The 18360-nt window shown below is 40.0% G+C and overlaps 1 protein-coding gene across 28 annotated transcripts in view; it reads right to left on the reverse strand.

The window, feature by feature from the left end:
* Positions 1–18360, reverse strand: part of NRXN3 (neurexin 3) — a 1668422-nt gene that overhangs the window by 792467 nt on the left and 857595 nt on the right. For all 28 annotated transcript variants that reach the window (XM_047738119.1, XM_047738148.1, XM_047738133.1 and 25 more), the window contains one exon: positions 8934–9053. In XM_047738119.1, coding sequence (XP_047594075.1) covers positions 8934–9053 — 120 coding nt within the window. The remainder of the gene's footprint in view (positions 1–8933; positions 9054–18360) is intronic.

Below are 18360 nucleotides of genomic sequence, written 5' to 3' on the forward strand. Positions count from 1 at the left end.
GCTCTATTTTACAAGAGAAAATCAAGTAGTTTACGTATTTTTTTTTGCCTTTGCATGTAAGTTAAAATAAATATAGATAGAAATAAATGTAGGAAATTTTAAGTCTATATTGAAAAAAACGTTAAAATTGTACCTGTATGTGACTAACAAGGTAATATAAAATTATCTTCTGTGAACCAATAGGCTCTCAGTGGATTATTGCCATCACCATCAATAAGTAGCCAGCCAAGCACACCAGAAATAAATGGGCTGTAATTAAACATAGGCAATAAAATCAGTCTACAAATACAGCATGCTAAAGATGGCTGAAGCAAAATTAGTGAAGCCACAGATTCCAACAACTCTTAATCAACCCTGGTAAGCTATCAGGACCCTACATGATGGAGACTTATTTCTCCTTGAGCAGTACGTCCAAGTGTCATCTGAGATTTGTAGAAATTAACATGTTATCTGTGAGTCTCAGCTCATTTCCATGGAGGGTTATACAGAACAAACCTGCAAGTAATCCTGGCTCGATGAGTCTTTTTTGATTCTGCACTTGTATTGAAATCAGCAACATAACAGATCTGTGATACAAAATTGTCCCTTCTTGATATCAGGGGAAATTGTAAGCAAGAGTGATTCCCAAGGGCAAACAAGTGACAACCCGCATCTATGAAACTGCCCCCCCCAAAATACCAGCACCAATACCCTTACTCTTCGAAGACCCTAGGATCAACTGCCATCTCCTGACATCCTGTTAGCTAAAGTGCATGTCTGTGGTCCAGGAATGAAAAACAGACACAAAGAAATAACTTTGGCCATTACCTTAGGTCCTGCTGGCCCATGAATGCTTCTCTTTAACTGTCTTACCTTCTGGATCTTGCCTTTGATGGTATGAGGCTGCTCCTCCAGCCTTCCTGAATTTTCTGGAGTCAGCCCCTGCCTGCCCAGACCTACCCAACTTGCAAAATGGCACTTTGATGGAATTTCTGATCTTATGACATGAGCAGATCAATCCTCAATGATGCCCTTATTTAAAACAAAGTAAAAAACAAAGTAAAAAAAAGTAAAAACAAAGTAAAAAGTAAAAAGATAAACTATGTCTCTCCTACCAAATAACAATGTAGATACTAAAAATCAGAGTGTAATTGATGCAGCAGAAGTGGCCAAGCTCCATGGCTAATGAAGCATTCTGAGACGTCCTCATGAAGAAGCTTTCCTTGAGGCATTTGGAAGACATCAGCAGTCCAGCGCTCAGACTTTGCACTCAGACACATAAAACTGAATTCTTGTCCTCCAGCCTAATGGTTTTGTGACCTTGAGCAGATCATGTGACTTTTCCATGTCTCACTTACCTCATCTGTAAAACTGGGGTTATAATAGTATCTGCTTTCTAGGGTTGTTAAGAGAATAGAATGACACAACAAATTCAGCACAGTGTTTGCTTCACAGCTAAATGACTAAAAAATAAAAGATACTTGAGTATGATGGAGGTATTCAAGGTAACAAAAAGGACTTGAAATTGAATAGATCATACTGCTGTTAACAAAAATTATCCAAAATTTAGAGAAAAAAAAAAAAAAGGCCAGGAGAGAGTCATGTGCCCTTACGGTGTCCTAGAGAGACACAGTTTTAACAATACCATCCAAGAAGTATTTACTTCAATGGAAAAAAGTACCTGTGTTTGACACTGGAATTTACTATTAATTGAGATCCACACTCTGCAAGATGATTAGCCTGTGGATTTTTGTTCAGTAGAGATATAACAGTTGGTAGGAAAGATGACAACCCAAGACTAAGGGCTTTTTCCCCATGAGACATCCACCATTTTTACATTTAACCCAAATATTTAATATTCTTTTTAATGCCTATAAATATCCAGTTCTTCAAATATTCTTTTACCATCTTGCTTAGGTTTTTACCATTTTACTGTTTTCCTCACTAAGGAGTTAAATAAATCCGGGACACATCCATCCTGTGTTTATGTGAGTTATGCTTTTAACTTTATGAAAATTATGTTTGTGTGAGTCCAGTTTTTAACTTTTGAAAATTACATAGAAAACTAACCCATAGTTCCACGCAGGCTACTATGTGTCATGCCCTGACCTTCACGATTATGAATTCAATTTATCTTTACAGCGTTCTTGTGAGATAGGACCTACAAACATCACATTTGGGGGACACAGGGGAGTTAATTAATTAATTCCAAAGTAGTATAACTATTAAGTATCAGAGTCACAATTTCTACACAGACCATCCTCTCCCCATCCGAGGTCTCATTCACTGTGTTATATGGCATATATCAAGACTGCAATAAAGTAAAGGGAAAACATGGAAATCAGAAGATCCAGATCAACAGAGAATAAAGATATAAATATTTGGGGCATATGGGGAGATACTCTAATTCTATCATATCTCAAGATATTTTAACTAAAAAGTCTTATCTTAGTAAGAGATAAGGCAGAGATATCTAAAGGGTTCAGAATTCCAGAATATAATAAAATGAACCATCAAGAACCAGAGCTTCTTTTTTTGCAACCCTATATTCCTATGCAACTGGGTTGTCTATAAAGACTTGACCTCCTGGCATTTTAACCACTCCAGTCTAGTAATTAGTAACATTACACTGTTATTGTTTCTAATGACTATCAGGTAGTAACAAATCTTTTCTTTTTATTATGTTCTGTTAGTCACCATACAGTTCATCATTGGTTTTTGATGTAATGTTCCATGATTCATTATCTGTGTACAACACCCAGTGCAAGTAGTAGCAAATCTAGTAAGAATGTGAGCTTTCACATCAGACAAACTTGGATTCAAGTCCTCACTCAGCTATTTCCTGTGTGACCTCAGTGTCCCCATTGTGAAAATCAGGACAATAGCATTTCACAGGAACTTTGGGATGATTAAAGGGATGGCATCTCTATAAAGGTCCTAGTAGCGTGTCAGGAACAAAAAAAGGACAAATGTCAAATATTATTAGTTACAAAAAAAAAAAAAAAAAAAACTATCACTACTTCTATTCTATCACACTCCTGGTACTGTACCAAAGCTTCAAGGGGCTGAGTGACTAACTCAATTTCAGTTAAGAGTTAGCATTGACATTTAAAGTAGTTTGATTCTGAAGCTAATTAACTTAATGGCTGTGCTATCTTTTATAATTTAATAATATATATACACTATATATACACTACGAGTCAACTTTTTTAAAATTTGGGTTCACTTAAAATACATTTCCAAGATAAACGTCCAACAGTGGTTCAAAGAAAAAAGATTTGGGGTCTGTTAGTCCTCATCCAAGACTCAACATGGAGGTTTAATCCCAAAGAAACGAGCGCCATATTGGACATGCTACTAAACGAGATGACAAAATCTAATAATGTTTTCTATACTTTGAAAAGTGCATATAATGCACCATAAAGCAAAATCAGGCAGCTAGAGTGTCAGCCTTGGCGGCAGCCTGCCTCTCTCTCTCTCTCTTGCTGGGATGCTATCTTCTCTTTCCCGCCTTCTTCCTTACCATATATGCTTAGAAGCTACTTAGAAATTTTTCAAGACTCATAGGTCCATGAAAAACCTCAATAAGATCAGCTCTTCTTGATGGAGTCTCCACCCCAGGGACAACTGATGCCTCTCCACTTCATGAGCCCTCACTACATGTGGTTTATATTTCTACTAAAGCACTTCCGTGTGTGTCTTCCCCTGTGAGACTCTAATGTCTTTGCGAACAGGGGTGTATCTTATTCACGATCATATCTGCAAAAAGGGTCTGGTGAGTGAACGAATGAGGAAATAACAAAGTATTCTAAACAGCAAACAAATAATTTAAAACTAAACTTCTCAGATATGGCTTATTTGTAGGATGGGCAGAACCCGGAAACAGAGGTAGGAGTTAAACACGTAACTGAAAACATGAAGACACCGTAGTCTGATATCTCTGGAAATTATTGCTGTACAAATAACAACACAGACTCGTAACGTAATGCCCGTGTATCTGTATGGATCCAGGAGACAGAAAGAACATACGCATGTCTATTTCCTTGTTTGTACACTAAGGAATGCATATATTGCTCATTTTTTCTGAAGCCTGAATGGGAAATGTGTTTTTAACAACTTTAATCAATACACCAACCTACATTAAAAAAATAAATAAACCCACACAATAAGGAAAAAAAAAGCAAAAGGCCAATCAATAGCCAACAGTGCAGCTTAACAGCCACTCCAGCAGAAAACTGTCTGAAAAGGCGCTCACACTCCCTGTCTGCACGATGCACAGCTGCTTGCTATTGATTTGTTGCAAGCAAAGAACATCTATTATAACGTGCCAGTGTGAACCTAGCAATTTCTCCAACAAGTAGCCCACAATGTAGGACCAGCCATGTAGCGCAGGTCGCTGGCTGCAGAGGGTGGGCTGAGGACCCACATTTATTTCCTTCTGTTTTTCCCACAAAGCCTTTATAAACACCCAATTTCTAAATCCAGCAACTTGCTGTGTTTTAAGCACTCACATGAAATACACTGTTTCACATTCAGTTCTCCAGGGCCCAAGAGCAATAATGAGACCTCAACGTTGTACGCGACTCACTACCGTTGTCATACGCATGCTCAGGGAGAGTTGTGGTGGTAAGGACTGGTGTAAGGTATTTAAAATTGCTGTTTTCACAAAGCCCCCAGGAATGACAAAGCTTTTGTATAGGTGTGGGTATGTGCAAGTGGCATTGGATTTTGTGCAACATTGTGTGGTGGTGTGGAGAGAGGGACTCAACAACAGGTCACCCTGCCCACATCACAGGCAAGGGAACTGGATTTGCTATGTTGTGATAGCTGCGACCCACTGAAATCTCCCAGGCCCTTGGCCCTGATTTTAAATACCAGTAGGAACCCAATATCCAAAAAGAATATCCCTATGAGAAACTGTGTGGAGTTCCATTTCTTCTGTTGTTCTTAAAATGTAGCCCCATCATTAAGTTGGAACTCAGGTGGTATGCACCTTCTGAGAAGTCAGCCCTCTCTGGTTTGAGTTTTTCAGAAGAACTGAAGATTTTCTTTGGAGAACATTACTGGTGTGTCCTCTCCTAGATCTCACGGGATCCTACATGAACCCAAAATTACTTCTGGGATGATTTTGTTCATTATGGTTTCAGAACAGCCTTAAAAGTCACCTAGAGGAAACTCCCTGTGAATCTGCTCTTAGATGAAATGGTAGAAGATCTTATCTTAAAACTACATAAGATAATTAATAAATCAGTTATACCTGGGTTTCCAATCAGATCACTTTTGGTTTCTATCCAGTATAAGAGAGCCACTCTTACACAAGGTAACCAGCCATGGAGAAGACATGCCACACCTTCACAATCACTGTGTCAACTTTGCATGGCTCTCTCTAAAATGAAACCTGAAATTCACCCACTGCCTCTACCAATCCACCATGCTCTCAGAGAAAATGATGGAATAAAGTTAAACCCATCCATGCTTGGTCTACTCGTACTAAATGAGATATAGTTTCTAAACATAAGCTCTACTCATGGAGGTGACAACTATGTGACAGCACCTGATAATCATCAAGCAAACACCGAACTTGGCAAACAGGCAAGAAAAATCAAAGGTCATGAATGAAGGAACCAATGCTAGGAAAGATGTGGAGAATGCTAAAACGCAAACATTTCTTTAGAAACTTAACAAATCATGCCCAGATACAAGTAACTTTCCTATACATGATGAACTGAACAGAACCCTTTATTTTGAAAAATATCAAAACCTAGCACTTTCCTATTGAACTAGTTTCTATTCTTGGACGTGCCTTAAGAAATTGTGGGGGTTTTTTTGTTTTGTTTTTTATTTCCATTAACTGAGATTAATCTGCTGTCCTGAGAAATACCTCATGGAAAATGAGAGATCCAAACCTTCTCCCTCAACCATCCACCAAAAAAGTCTGTTGCCACTAGATAGACTCTTAAATCAACCATAGGGTCCTATGACAGCATTGTCAGAAATACGATGTATTTTAGATATATATGCGACTTTCTGTAGAATACACTATTCCTAAAAATCAGGTAAAGGCCATATTTCCTTGACACTCCAATCATCACATCATGCTCCATTTCTGTTATTTAGGTCAAAGGCAGGCCACCTGCGGTACGCATGCTACCAAAGCAATCACGAATGGCCTCTGTGTTCTTCCATATAAGACTCAGCCCTGCTCATCTTTCCTCTTCCATTCACTTATTGTATCTGTTCCCCTTCCTTTGCACTTTTCCCCACAGCCTTTCCCAATGATAAGCATGAGCTTTATTCAAATCTTGGTGACTCCGAAGGTGAAGATTCTTCTCCTGATGCAAGCAAAACTACCAAGAATTTGCTAACAGAGGCCCGGAAAAAATCAAATAGCGAACTCAATTTTGAAGACGTTTGTGAGATAAAGTAGCAAATTACAACGCTAAAGGTCAAGGTTCATACAGAAAGTAATGATCTATGATGTAAACAGGTAAGGCTGATTTTTTAGGTTGAACAAACTGCCTCTGATGCTAATTCCAAAAGAAAAGTCCCGTGCTTGCTTAGGCAGCAAATATCCCAAAAGAAAAGTCCCCCGATACTTTCAACGTCAATCATGGGATACAGAGGCATCTATTGTACAATTCTAAGCAACCTAAATTTCTGATATATGCGGTCGGTTTCATTAAAAGTGCATATCTACAGATGACAGTTATATCCAATTTAATCTGAACTCTATTTATTCCTTATATTCTGCAATTAAAATGAACTTGCTCACACTTCCATATAGCCGTCTAGTCATACCAGGACTGGTCTGCTCTCCAACCAGAGACGGGGCAAGAAGATTCTTTTAACAACTTGGGCTCAAGGTCTTCTACAATAAAACCTTCATCTGTATGGTTTACAGAATAAAATCCAGAATATAATACCGAGGCCTGGATATCTCAGAAGCATCTTTGAAGGATGACGTGGTATTGTCACAAAAGGAAGCTGACATTTCCCAATCCGCTCTAGTACCTCATTATATACTGACAAATTGTTCAAGTCAGATACTGTAACCATCTTCATTCTGGACTGAGATGCCATCTGCTCTTGACAAAGTCAGAAAAAAAAAAACAAATCATAGAAACCCAGGAAGAATCCTGGTTGATTTTTAGCAGAAAATAGTGCCTGGGCCTGGGTGGCCAAAAGGAACATATCAATGAGAGAAAAGTGTGTACGTACCTTCTGAAGACCATGCTATCCACCGCAGTTAGAATCACTTACCTTTCTGCATTTTCTGTGGGCAGTCTCATCCTGACCATTTTCTACCAGGAGTGGTATATATTTATGATATGGAATAAACTTGGGAGGATAAAGAAGCATTATGCCACCATTTAGGATAAAAAGCTTTCCCAATGAGTCCTATGCAAACAAAGTGGAGGGCGAATAAAGAACATGTAGCACAACTGCCCAGATATCCTGGATGGGTCCATAACTGCCTATTTCCAAGTGGAACAACAGCATTTCTGACTCATAAGTGTGGGAATAAGACTTTCAACAATACCAAGTACTTGGAAAGAATAATCTGATACCAAAACTTTCTGCAGATACTGTGTCCTTTATGTTACAGACCTAGAGGTACCTGCTTACATTAGATCAATGAGAATCAAAGATGTTTATCTCTACAATGTTACAGTTCCCACCTGTTCCTCCAGGTAGATCTTAAGAGACTGACAGAGCATATAAAGACAAAAAGCTATGAGAAAAAATGAGAAATAGAACATGGAGCAACTATGCACACGAAAAAAAAAAAAGTTGAGAAATAAGGATTCAAGAAAAACCAAGTGAACACGATAGAGATGGCATTGTATTCAGTACCTACTCCCACTTAGGCAACCATACTGTGACTTTAGTATCTGCTCAGATAACACCACGCACCTTTTTATAAAACCAAGAGGTCAACGGGCTACAAGTTCAGATTACAATATAAACTCCTACCATTTAGAAAGTCAGAAGATCAGCAGGACCCACTATGTCAGGGCTTTCAACAAATCTCTTTGAATAGGTATTCAGAAAATTCAGGCGTTTTGGCTTATTCTTTAAAAATAGCCATGTTAGGAAAGTAACATAAGAAGGCAGTGGAGACACAGGTTATAGATTCCCACAGAACTGAAGTATCTCCACCATGAACTCTAGAATCATCTTCATGAAATCAGTCTTCTAGAATTAAATCAGCTGATAGAAGCATTACCAGAGGACAAAATTAACAACCGGTTCTCTTCCAATATGAACCGAATATGCAGATACATACTTATAAATATATGTACAAAATAGAAATGCATATATAAACAGAACGACTATGTACATACAAACCAAACAGATATCAACAGAGTTAGCTACAGGGAATTTCCAAATATTTGAAAAGCCCCTGAGAATGCCTTAAACATTTCTAGTTAGAAAAAATAATAAACTCTGAATGTCTTCATCATTTGGAAGAGCTAAGAAATTCTCTAAATTCAGAATTTTGAGAAAACACCTAGATTTCTTAAATAACCTCTAAATTCTAGACAATACAAATGGAAGAGTCTCAAAACTGTTATCCAGATGACTTAATTATGGAAAAACTGAACTCCTTAGAGCAAAAAATATTGCTTGAGCTGGATTTTGTTTTGTTTTTGTTGTTGCTGTGGGGGGGTTGTTTTTGTTTGTTTTTGTTTTTTGCTTCTCAGCCACAGGCAATCTAATCTAAAGAAAAAACACATGTAGTAAGCAAATGGGAAAACATGTAGTAATGTTGAACAAGTAATATCTCCTTGCTCTTCCATTAAGAGCACCAGTGCTATATTTTCCAAGTTTCTGGAGGAGGAAATTGCTTACAATTCTTTCAGAAGAACCATCCTTTTACATTATGTTCCTTAAGTTTTCTCTAAACCTCAAAACAGTGAAAAAACTCCCAAGTAGGAAAAGGTTGCACTCACGATCATTGCACTGGTTTCCGGAATATGACGTCATGGAGCAGTCGCAGGTGAAGCCTTCCCACTGCTGCATGCAGACCCCCTGGTTGGCACATGAATCTTCCTGGCAGGTGGTACTTGGTCCTAGTAATCCACACGAAGAGGGGGAGAGAAGAAAAAAGGAGAGAGACAAGTGTTCACAATGAAGTTCAAAGCAAGCACTTGACTTTGCGACTCTCATGCCCCAAAACATTCAAAACCACAACCACCCAAAATGTCATCTCTAGATCATGCAACAAGAATCAGGATATACAAAAGACTACAGAGATACACACTTAGCCACAGACTATCAACAGTTACACACAGAAGGGAGAGGGCTGAACACATTGTTCTCTTAGGCAGACTTTTCAAAAGAGCTTCATCTCTACCACCCAACTAGAAAGACGCTTCATTTGGAATATGGTCTTTCTAGACATATAATGGTAAAGCAAAAAAATTTATTCCCATGATTCTTATGAATTAAGGCATAAAAGTCCCTAAAGTTTACTTTATGACATTAAAAAGATGTTTGATGACATGAAGAGGAGGAGAAAGAGAAGCATATAGCAGCCAACATATATTGGTATTTTGTAGGTGGTAAGTACTGGGTACTAAGCACTTTGTCTACATTACCTCATTATGCCCTCCAGTGACACTAAGAAGTAAGTAATTATGATCACCCATTTCACAGATCAAAAGAAAAAGAAAAAGAAAAAAACTAAGCTTATATAAGTAATCTACCCAAGGTCACACATTCAGTAATGAAAGGACCATGATATCCAACTTAGGTAAACCATCTCTGGGAACCATGCTCTTAGCTACATCAGTAGTTCTTAAAGTGTTATTTCTCAGACCAACATCACCTGGGAAGTGGTTAGAAAGGCAAAATATGGGGCCCCAGACCTACTGAATCAGAAACTTCAGAAAGAGGTAAAAATGTGTGTTTTCACAGGCTTCCAGGAAATTGTGACGCAGTCTAGAGTTTGAGAACCAGTATATTATACTGTGCTGTTGCTATTGGTTTACAGAAGGGTGTATTAAAAAGCAGTGTCCATACGCCAGAGGATGCAAAAGAGAATTATTTGAGGGATAGGAAGAAAATATTAGAAATTGCATTCTTTTAATTTTTTCTTTATTATTTCTATTTTCATGTGTCTTTCATAAGTCAACAATATATAAGTACAGTGGTACAAGTATCTGATGTAGAGATAATTACACTTATGGGGGGGCATTCTCAAAATCTTTTCTTTTTTTTTAAGATTTTATTTATTTATTTGGCAGACAGAGAGAGAGAGAGATCACAAGCAGGCACAGAGGCAGGCAGAGAGAGAGGGGGAAGCAGGCTCCCTGCTGGGCAGACAACCCGATGCGGGGCTCGATCCCAGGACCCTGAGACCATGACCTGAGCTGAAGGCAAAGGCTTAACCCACTGAGCCACCCAGGCACCCTCAAAATCTTTTCTGGATATGAGAAAGCAACTGAAAAAGTTTGGTGATCTCTACTTTACAGGTTGTCATTAAAATCTCTCTTTAGGTCAGCCTGAGACCTCTCTTTTACCATTTGCTCTTTTTCATTTCTGTCTTCTGCCTTAACCTTGGGATTAAAGATAAACCCACACCTTTGGAATTATCTGAGCTAATAAGAACTATCTTAATATTCAAGATAACTCCCAAGAGAGCCTCAGCAAAGGAGGTGAGCCCTTTGACTCATCAAATATATTACTCAAGATCTGATGCAAAAAAGCACTTGACAGAGTAAAAATATACCCACTGCACTAAGCGTGTATTTCACCGTTTCCAAAGCAAAGCCTCACGCGGGCACGGAATATTGAAATGTATGCATGCAGAGTCCTAGGGATGCATGTTCAAAAGAGACACACGACACAAAGGGTTTGTCTTCTGGGTGGCAAGACATTCTGTATTTATTCATGAGGGGTAGAAGCAATACAGACCGTCACTCCTGATACAAAGCTATTAGGATATGACAAGAAAGTTCAAGACAATTACTAGCACTGGGGGAACAGCACTGCTGCTGGGTCTCTGCAGCTCCTATCTGCCATGTGGTTCCCCCATGTGGAGATGAAAGGAGGTTCATGGTCATGTTCTCAGTGGGTCTTAAACTTGAGCATTGTGTAGTACAAGTTTCATTAACAATGGCAAATCAGGACAGCTTCTTTCAAAGGATAAAAGTTTCTGAGAAGTCCCCAGGGCTCCCTGACCAAACAGCTCTTAGCAGACAATGGACTAGTAATTCAATTGTACTCAGGAACCAGAAACACATGTAAGGCTTTCCCTTGAAAGGCAGTAGAACCAGCAAAAACTTGGGGAAAACACAATAATCCCTTGAATGTTAATTGAATCTGAGACCAAGGCTTTTCTATGCTTTTCCCTTCCCCTTTAACTTGGCAAATGCTCACCATTTTCTAAGGACCAGCTCGAAGACCTCCCCTGTATAAAGCGTTCCCTCGTAACTTCGAACAATTCTCCCACTTCTTAGTGGCCATGACATTTATTATCTGCATCATTAACATTTACATAGGGTAATATTCAGTTGAACACTTTATTACACATGGTGATGTCCTCTGCTTATAGAGAAGCCTCTAATTGTTTCGTATTTTTTCAGTATAGTCCCCAAAAGACAGAATTCTGCCTGCTGCTAGAAATCACAAATATGCTTTGATTATGTCCTTGCTGGGTTCAATGTTCTGTGCCAGATACAGAGAACGTGTTTCAGTCAGTGTTGAGCTATCTGAACCCCCATCTGCCTATGTCTCCTACTGTTGAAACCTGAGCATGGGTGACTCTGCTCCACAAAGCGGAGAATTTGTTGCACATGCATTATGGGGGCAAGTGCCATGCAGAATCAGATAGTCCTCAAAGACCAAAGACCGTCGGGGCGCCTGGGTGGCTCAGTGGGTTGAGCCTCTGCCTTTGGCTCCAGTCATAATCTCAGGGTCCTGGGATTGAGCCCCACATCGGGCTCTCTGCTTGGCAGGGAGCCTGCTTCCCTCTCTCTCTGCCTGCCTCTCTGCCTACTTGTGATCTCTGTCTGTCAAATAAATAAATAAAATCTTAAAAAAAAAAAAAAGACCAAAAATCGTCTACATTGTAATCACCTCAGAACAAGAGCAGCTGTGGCAAGGCGGGGCTCCTCATAGATCTGACACTAAACTCGCACTTGTTACTGAGGCTTAGATCCTCGGGGCCCTGCCTCCTCCTCCAGCTGCATGTCCCACTCGTGGCCCCCAGCTCACAGCGCTGCAGCCATCCTTTCATCCTTTCACTCCCTCCCGACCCCAGTGGTGCTCACCTGGTGGGCCCCACAGCAGCAGCAGCACCTGGGAGCTCAGGACAAAGGTGCCTTTTCAGGCTCCACCCAGACCTACTGGCCCGGGACAGGTCTCAGGAATCGGAGTCGTGATAAGCCTTCTGGGTGGTTCTGAGGCCTGCTCACCTTCCAGGACCTCTGCTCGTACACTTCAAAACCATCTACCTTCAAGGTCCTCTGCTCTTGTTCTACCTACAGCCTGAAATGTCCTTTCTGCAGATTATCAAATGATCGGTCCATTCTTATTCTGTTTAAGTTTCAGGCTTAAGGTGGGCTTTCTTCAGACTCTCCTATTTCAGGCGGTCCCCACCAGCATTTCCTGTGTTCTCCATCATATCTCCTTCTTGATTTAACTCAACAATGCACTGCCTAGAACTAAGTCATTTATTAAAATGTTTATTGTTTGTGGGTGCCTGGGTGGCTCAGTGGGTTAGGCTGCTGCCTTCGGCTCGGGTCATGATCTCAGGGTCCTGGGATCAAGTCCCGCATCGGGCTCTCTGCTCAGCGGGGAGCCTGTTTCCCTCTCTCTGCCTGCTTCTCTGCCTACTTGTGATCTCTCTCTGTCAAATGAATAAATAAAATCTTTAGAGAAAAAAAAAAGTTTATTGTTTATCTCATCCTATTGGAATAAAAGCCCTGTAAAGGGCAGAAGTCTTATCTGCTTTTCTCAACTTTAAGCTCTTTTTTTTTAAAGATTTTTTTTTTATTATTTACTTGACAGATATCACAAGTAGGCAGAGAGGAAGGCAGAGAGAGAGGAGGAAGCAGGCTCCCTGCTGAGCAGAGAGCCCGATGCGATGTGGGGCTCGATCCCAGGACCCTGGGATCATGACCTGAGCAGAAGGCAGAGGCTTTAACCCACTGAGCCACCCAGGCACCTCTATAGCTCTAACTTCTGATAAAGTATTTGGTATAAAATAAGAGCTCAGAAAATGTTGCTAAATGAAAAAAGAACAAGAGAACCAAAACCCCCCAAAAATGAAGTCCTTCTTTTATCACTTAAAGCCAAGTGGTATTCCTAACAATTTACCCATAAAATTTACCAATATCACTTCCTACAAACAATTTTCAACTTGGAATCACTTTTTTGGGGGAGGTATTGATGGTGGTAGGATTTTATTGGCCATATTCCCTCCCCTAACTTAACTATTAGATTTGGACAATCTTACCAAATATTGAGACAAGAACTCTTCTGTGTCCCCAGTGTCCAGGGACAGTATGAACAGCTGAATGATTAAGTGTTGGCATTAGAGCCTAAAAAGCTTCCTAGATGATAGTATAAGCTCCTGTATTTAAGTACATCCTTTCCTGAACAGATATTTTATATTTGTCTATTTCTCAGATAGCAGTGTCTCCAAAACTAAAGAGAGAAAGAAATTAGAGAAACATGCCAAACTACCCCCAAAAAAGAAAAAAAAAGAAAATCTTCAACAATACTTCTAAAGGTGCCTCATTTATATAAAATGATCCTGTATAAAGATGATATAACAATAACAAACCAAGGGATTTACATAGCACTTATCATCTGCCAGACACTGTACTAAGTACCTTTCAGATATTAACTCAATCTTCATAAACACATGACGAAGCAATTACAATTAAGGGTGTTAGGGAATCAGAAAACAGGAATAATTTTCTCAAGGAAGAACTTTAAAATAACCCAGAACTTTAAAAATAAAGGAATTTTTTGACTGATGATCAAGTCGGAAGGCAAGGGTTTCAGAGAAGTACACTGAGCCAGAGAGTTACGTGATATTTTTTGTGAAGCCCCCACTATAAGTAGTAGGTGAGATCTCAAACCCAGGCTTGCTAACTCAACAGCTGAGCCATCTAACCTCTATGAATATGGGTAAACCATACAGGGAGAGCGAGAGTGTGTGTGTGTGTGTGTGTGTGTGTGTGTGTGTGTGTGTGTGTGTGTTACCACTGGATTAGCAAGAGAAATTTAAATAAGGTATCTCTAATCTATAATCAGAGAAAGATGACTTTCTTTTGATTTCTTCGATTCAACATTCAGTAAAAAATTAACAGGAAGATCTAGTTTTATCTGCTTATATATAACACCAGAACAAAAATCTGTATCAAATACATATAAATATAAGGCACTCATAAGAACGTAATAATACGTTTGTCTAAAACATTCTTCCTCATCAAATGAAAATTATAAAAATTCTAAGATAACATAAACCTTTAGAATTATATACTTATAAGGTTTTCAAAATTATTATTAATAACTTAAAAGTGCAGGAGCACCTGGGTGGCTCAGTGGGTTAAAGCCTCTGCCGTCAGCTCAGGTCATGATCTCAGGGTCCTGGGATCGAGCCCTGCATCAGGTTACCTGCTCAGCGAGGAGACTGCTTCCCTTCCTCTCTCTCTGCCTGCCTCTCTGCCTACTTGTGATCTCTGTCAAATAAATAAATAAAATTAAATTAAAAAAACTTAAAAGTGCACTAAACCTTTCAGAAACCCTTGTATACAGATCGTGTATACGACTTTTGCATTTGCTATGTAACCAATCCTCACTGAAACAGCCACATAGTCTTTTTGAGACAAGATGGTAACTTTTTTTTGTCTAGCAGGGAAGTGACAAGGCAACAGAAGTGTGTAAGAAAAGACTAAACAAGTCCTCAGTGATGGTGGTACTTTGGTTTCTAACTCCCTGCTCTGTTTTTAGTTCACAGAAAAGCATCACGTTGTGTCTTTTCTTTCTCAGATGATACCTCTGAGAGCTGCCACAAACTCCCCACCACTCTGCTTGAATTTGGGATTTTTTTTTCTCTTCAAGAACTGTTCCAGACAGTCATTTCATGCCTGTTATTGCTAAAACCCACCTCAGGGTACATGCAAACAGATTCAGTCAACTCCTCTTCACGGTCTAGGAAATCAAAAGTTGACAGACTGTCTTTTATGACTTGCAGTTCTAGAAGAGTGTATTTTCCCTCTGTTAGTGCCCAAGTAGGACTCAACCAAGCCTATGTCTCAAACATCCCAATTTATAGTAAATGTTGCTAAACCAGCACCAGCTGGGCGGGGGGAGCTTGGTGACCAGGGGAGAACATCTGTTTTGATGCCCGATAGCCATTCATCCTAAAGGGTCAAGGCTGGTAGCCCAGTGATAGGCATAGGGCAAGGCTGGCTTAATAACACTCATCGTCTTTAATTGCAAAGCAGGAGGTGTTTGTCAGAGGATTCGGAAGCCGTGCATGAACCCTGAATGGGGAAGCTTCATCACAGCCGACCCCTGTGCCAACCAAAGGGCTTGTCCATCCCTCCCAAGCACAGCCACAGTGGGAGGAGCCCTGTGAGGGCTGCCAGGGACTCTCCAGAGAGCTCTGCAGAGCCATCTGCAACTTGACTTTCCACTCCTGATATGTACATAAACCTTTCCACTTTCACATTTTTAAAATTTACATGGCAGGGGCGCCTGGGTGGCTTAGTGGGTTAAAGCCTCTGTCTTCAGCTCAGGTCATGATCCCAGAGTCCTGGGATCGAGTCCCACATCAGGCTCTCTGCTTAGCAAGGAGCCTGCTTTCTCCTCTCTCTCTGTCTTTCTGCCTGCCTCTCTGCCTACTGCCTCTCTGTCTGTCAAAAAAATAAATAAATCTTTAAAAAAATATTCACCTTGTTTCATAGAGGAAGAAGGAGTGAGAAGTCATGGAGTGGGAAGGAAGGAAAAAATAGAAAAAGGAAGATGAATTCATACAGATATATGTACGCATGCGTGTGCATATGTGTGCAAGACCCTTACTAGCTTCCTGAGCCACCTGTAGTCCCGCTGCTAAAATACAAGGATTCAAGTGTTGAGGCTTCAGGGGCAGTAGTCTGTGACATTAGGGATAGCCTACTTAGCTCTGTGTCTTGGTCCCTGCAGCAAAGATCCTTCTGTAGCTCTCAGAGTAACTCTACATTCACAGCTTTGGGTCCTCTTGCCTTTTCTGAAGATAGTCATTTGCAGACAACATAAGATTCATCTTTAGTAACTGGCAGAAACCCAATTCACTTCTATGTAATTTTAAAATAAGAAAGCACTGATCCTTAACTGTGTCAAGTGTCCTCCATATAGAGCTAACTGAGAAGCAAATGCTCTAATTCACACTTTACAGAAGATTAAGCAAAGCCAGAGAACAGGGTCCTAAATATTATTATAAAATTTCATTGGAAGGGGCACCTGGGTAGCTCAGGTGGTTAAGCGTCCCACTCCTGGTTTCAGCTCAGGTCATGATCTCCGAGACCTGAGATGGAGCACCATGTCCAGAGGGCTTGGGTCCCTGCTCAGTGGGGAGTCAGCTGGAGTTTTTCCTTCTTCCTCTGACTCTTCCCCCACTCATGAATGGGCATGCTCATTCTCTCTCTCAAATAAAATATTTTTTAAAAATTTCACTGACAGAAAGACGTAAGAGTAGCTGTATTCCCACGATCTTACTTTTTCGTCTAGAAGGCAAGATCTATGTCTTCCTAATGCTCAGAAAGGCATCAACAATGTTCTTAGCAAGCATGCTCAGGTGTTTATGGTTTCCTCTCCTCGAATGAAGGTTCAAAAAAGTCACTTGGTTAGGATGATGAGTGAAAAAGATTAGTAATAAAATCCAACATTCTGGAGACACTGGGGTGGTTTCACGAACACTCCTATTCTTCACAATCACTCCAGCCCTCTCATCATATACTGAGTATAAAATGAGTCAAGGTGAGCATGGATATTGGTTGAAACCAACATGCCCTCATGAAGTCTTCATCTCCAATGGCCTTTGATAAGCTCCGCGAAGGTAAATATTTAACAACCAGAACAACAACAAAAAAACCCTGATCTGTAACATTTCTCTAACCTGATTTCCATAGTGTAAAATACTCCCACCATGGCCAATTTCAAGCCAATATCTGTTACATGACGTCAACCAGCTTGCAAAATTCCTGAAAACTCCAGTGCTGGTACCAATTCTAGTACAGCACTGCCCTTGATGGTCAATGAACACCAAAGTATGCACACTTTATGAGTAAAGTGATTTATACACGTGACACTTGCATGACAATGGAGGGGTGGCATTAGTGCCACCACTAATGACTGCCCCTGTTGGGTTATTGGTGAAGGAATGAGAATGGCTAGCATCATATCACCTTCTCGCTCAACCTACCCTATTTTCACAGAGTGCTGAAAGGTCACAATGATCAGATCATTTCTTCTTTTTAAGATCGTGAACAGCTCATCAAAAAGTCAATGCTGCCTCAGAAAAATGTAAACTGAGCCCTCCTGTTCTGGTTTTCCTTCTTTTTCTACACTGATGTAGCGGTCCTTTGGGGTAGTAGAGGGCATTTTTTAAAAAGAGAGAAAAGAGGTTTCAAAGGGCATGCTCAATGAAAAGACAGCTAATTTTAAAAATAGTTTGTTTTAAAGAACATTGTACAACTATCATCTAGAACTTAGTAAAATCGTATTGACATAAACACCATCTACCATAAAGCCATCTAGAGGATGTTCTCAGATAACCTCTGGTCACCTGGGTAGTGCCTCTGCTTTGGAAATAGACAAGTCCAGACTTGCATCATATGCCACAGTAGAGAAGAGGTCATAGGCTTTAAAACTCAGCTTTGCCACTTACTAGCAATGTGACCTTAGGCTAGCCACTTAAATTTTCTGTACCTGAGTTTGTATAATGGGGACAGAAATTGTTGGTACCTTACATGATGTGAGGATTAAATGAGATAACGTATGTAAAGCCCATAGAGTCATCTTGAGGTGGCAAGGTCATGGTCATGAGGGAGACACAATATACCAACTCCTCAGCCTGTGCTTAAACTAAGTTAACCCTCAATTAAGGGTATTACCAACTCCGTTGGGGAGGAAAATCATGTTCTCTGTATTTTAGTTAGGGTATAGTTGAACAGGAGTCCAGAAACAAGACACATTAAGGTAGTAGGTCACAAATGCACACTCTCTTGTAAGAAACTCCTCAGCAGACAGTGCTGAGGGGAAAAAAGCAAAATCTTTGGGGGAAGTTCTATTGAATTCCCATCTCCATTATTTCTCATAATGCATATCATTTCTGAGAGACTGATTTCTATTGGGTCAAATGCCACATGTATACATTTT

The sequence above is a fragment of the Lutra lutra genome, chromosome 7 (assembly GCF_902655055.1).
Source record: "Lutra lutra chromosome 7, mLutLut1.2, whole genome shotgun sequence".
In the NCBI taxonomy this organism is placed as follows: Eukaryota; Metazoa; Chordata; class Mammalia; order Carnivora; family Mustelidae; genus Lutra; species Lutra lutra.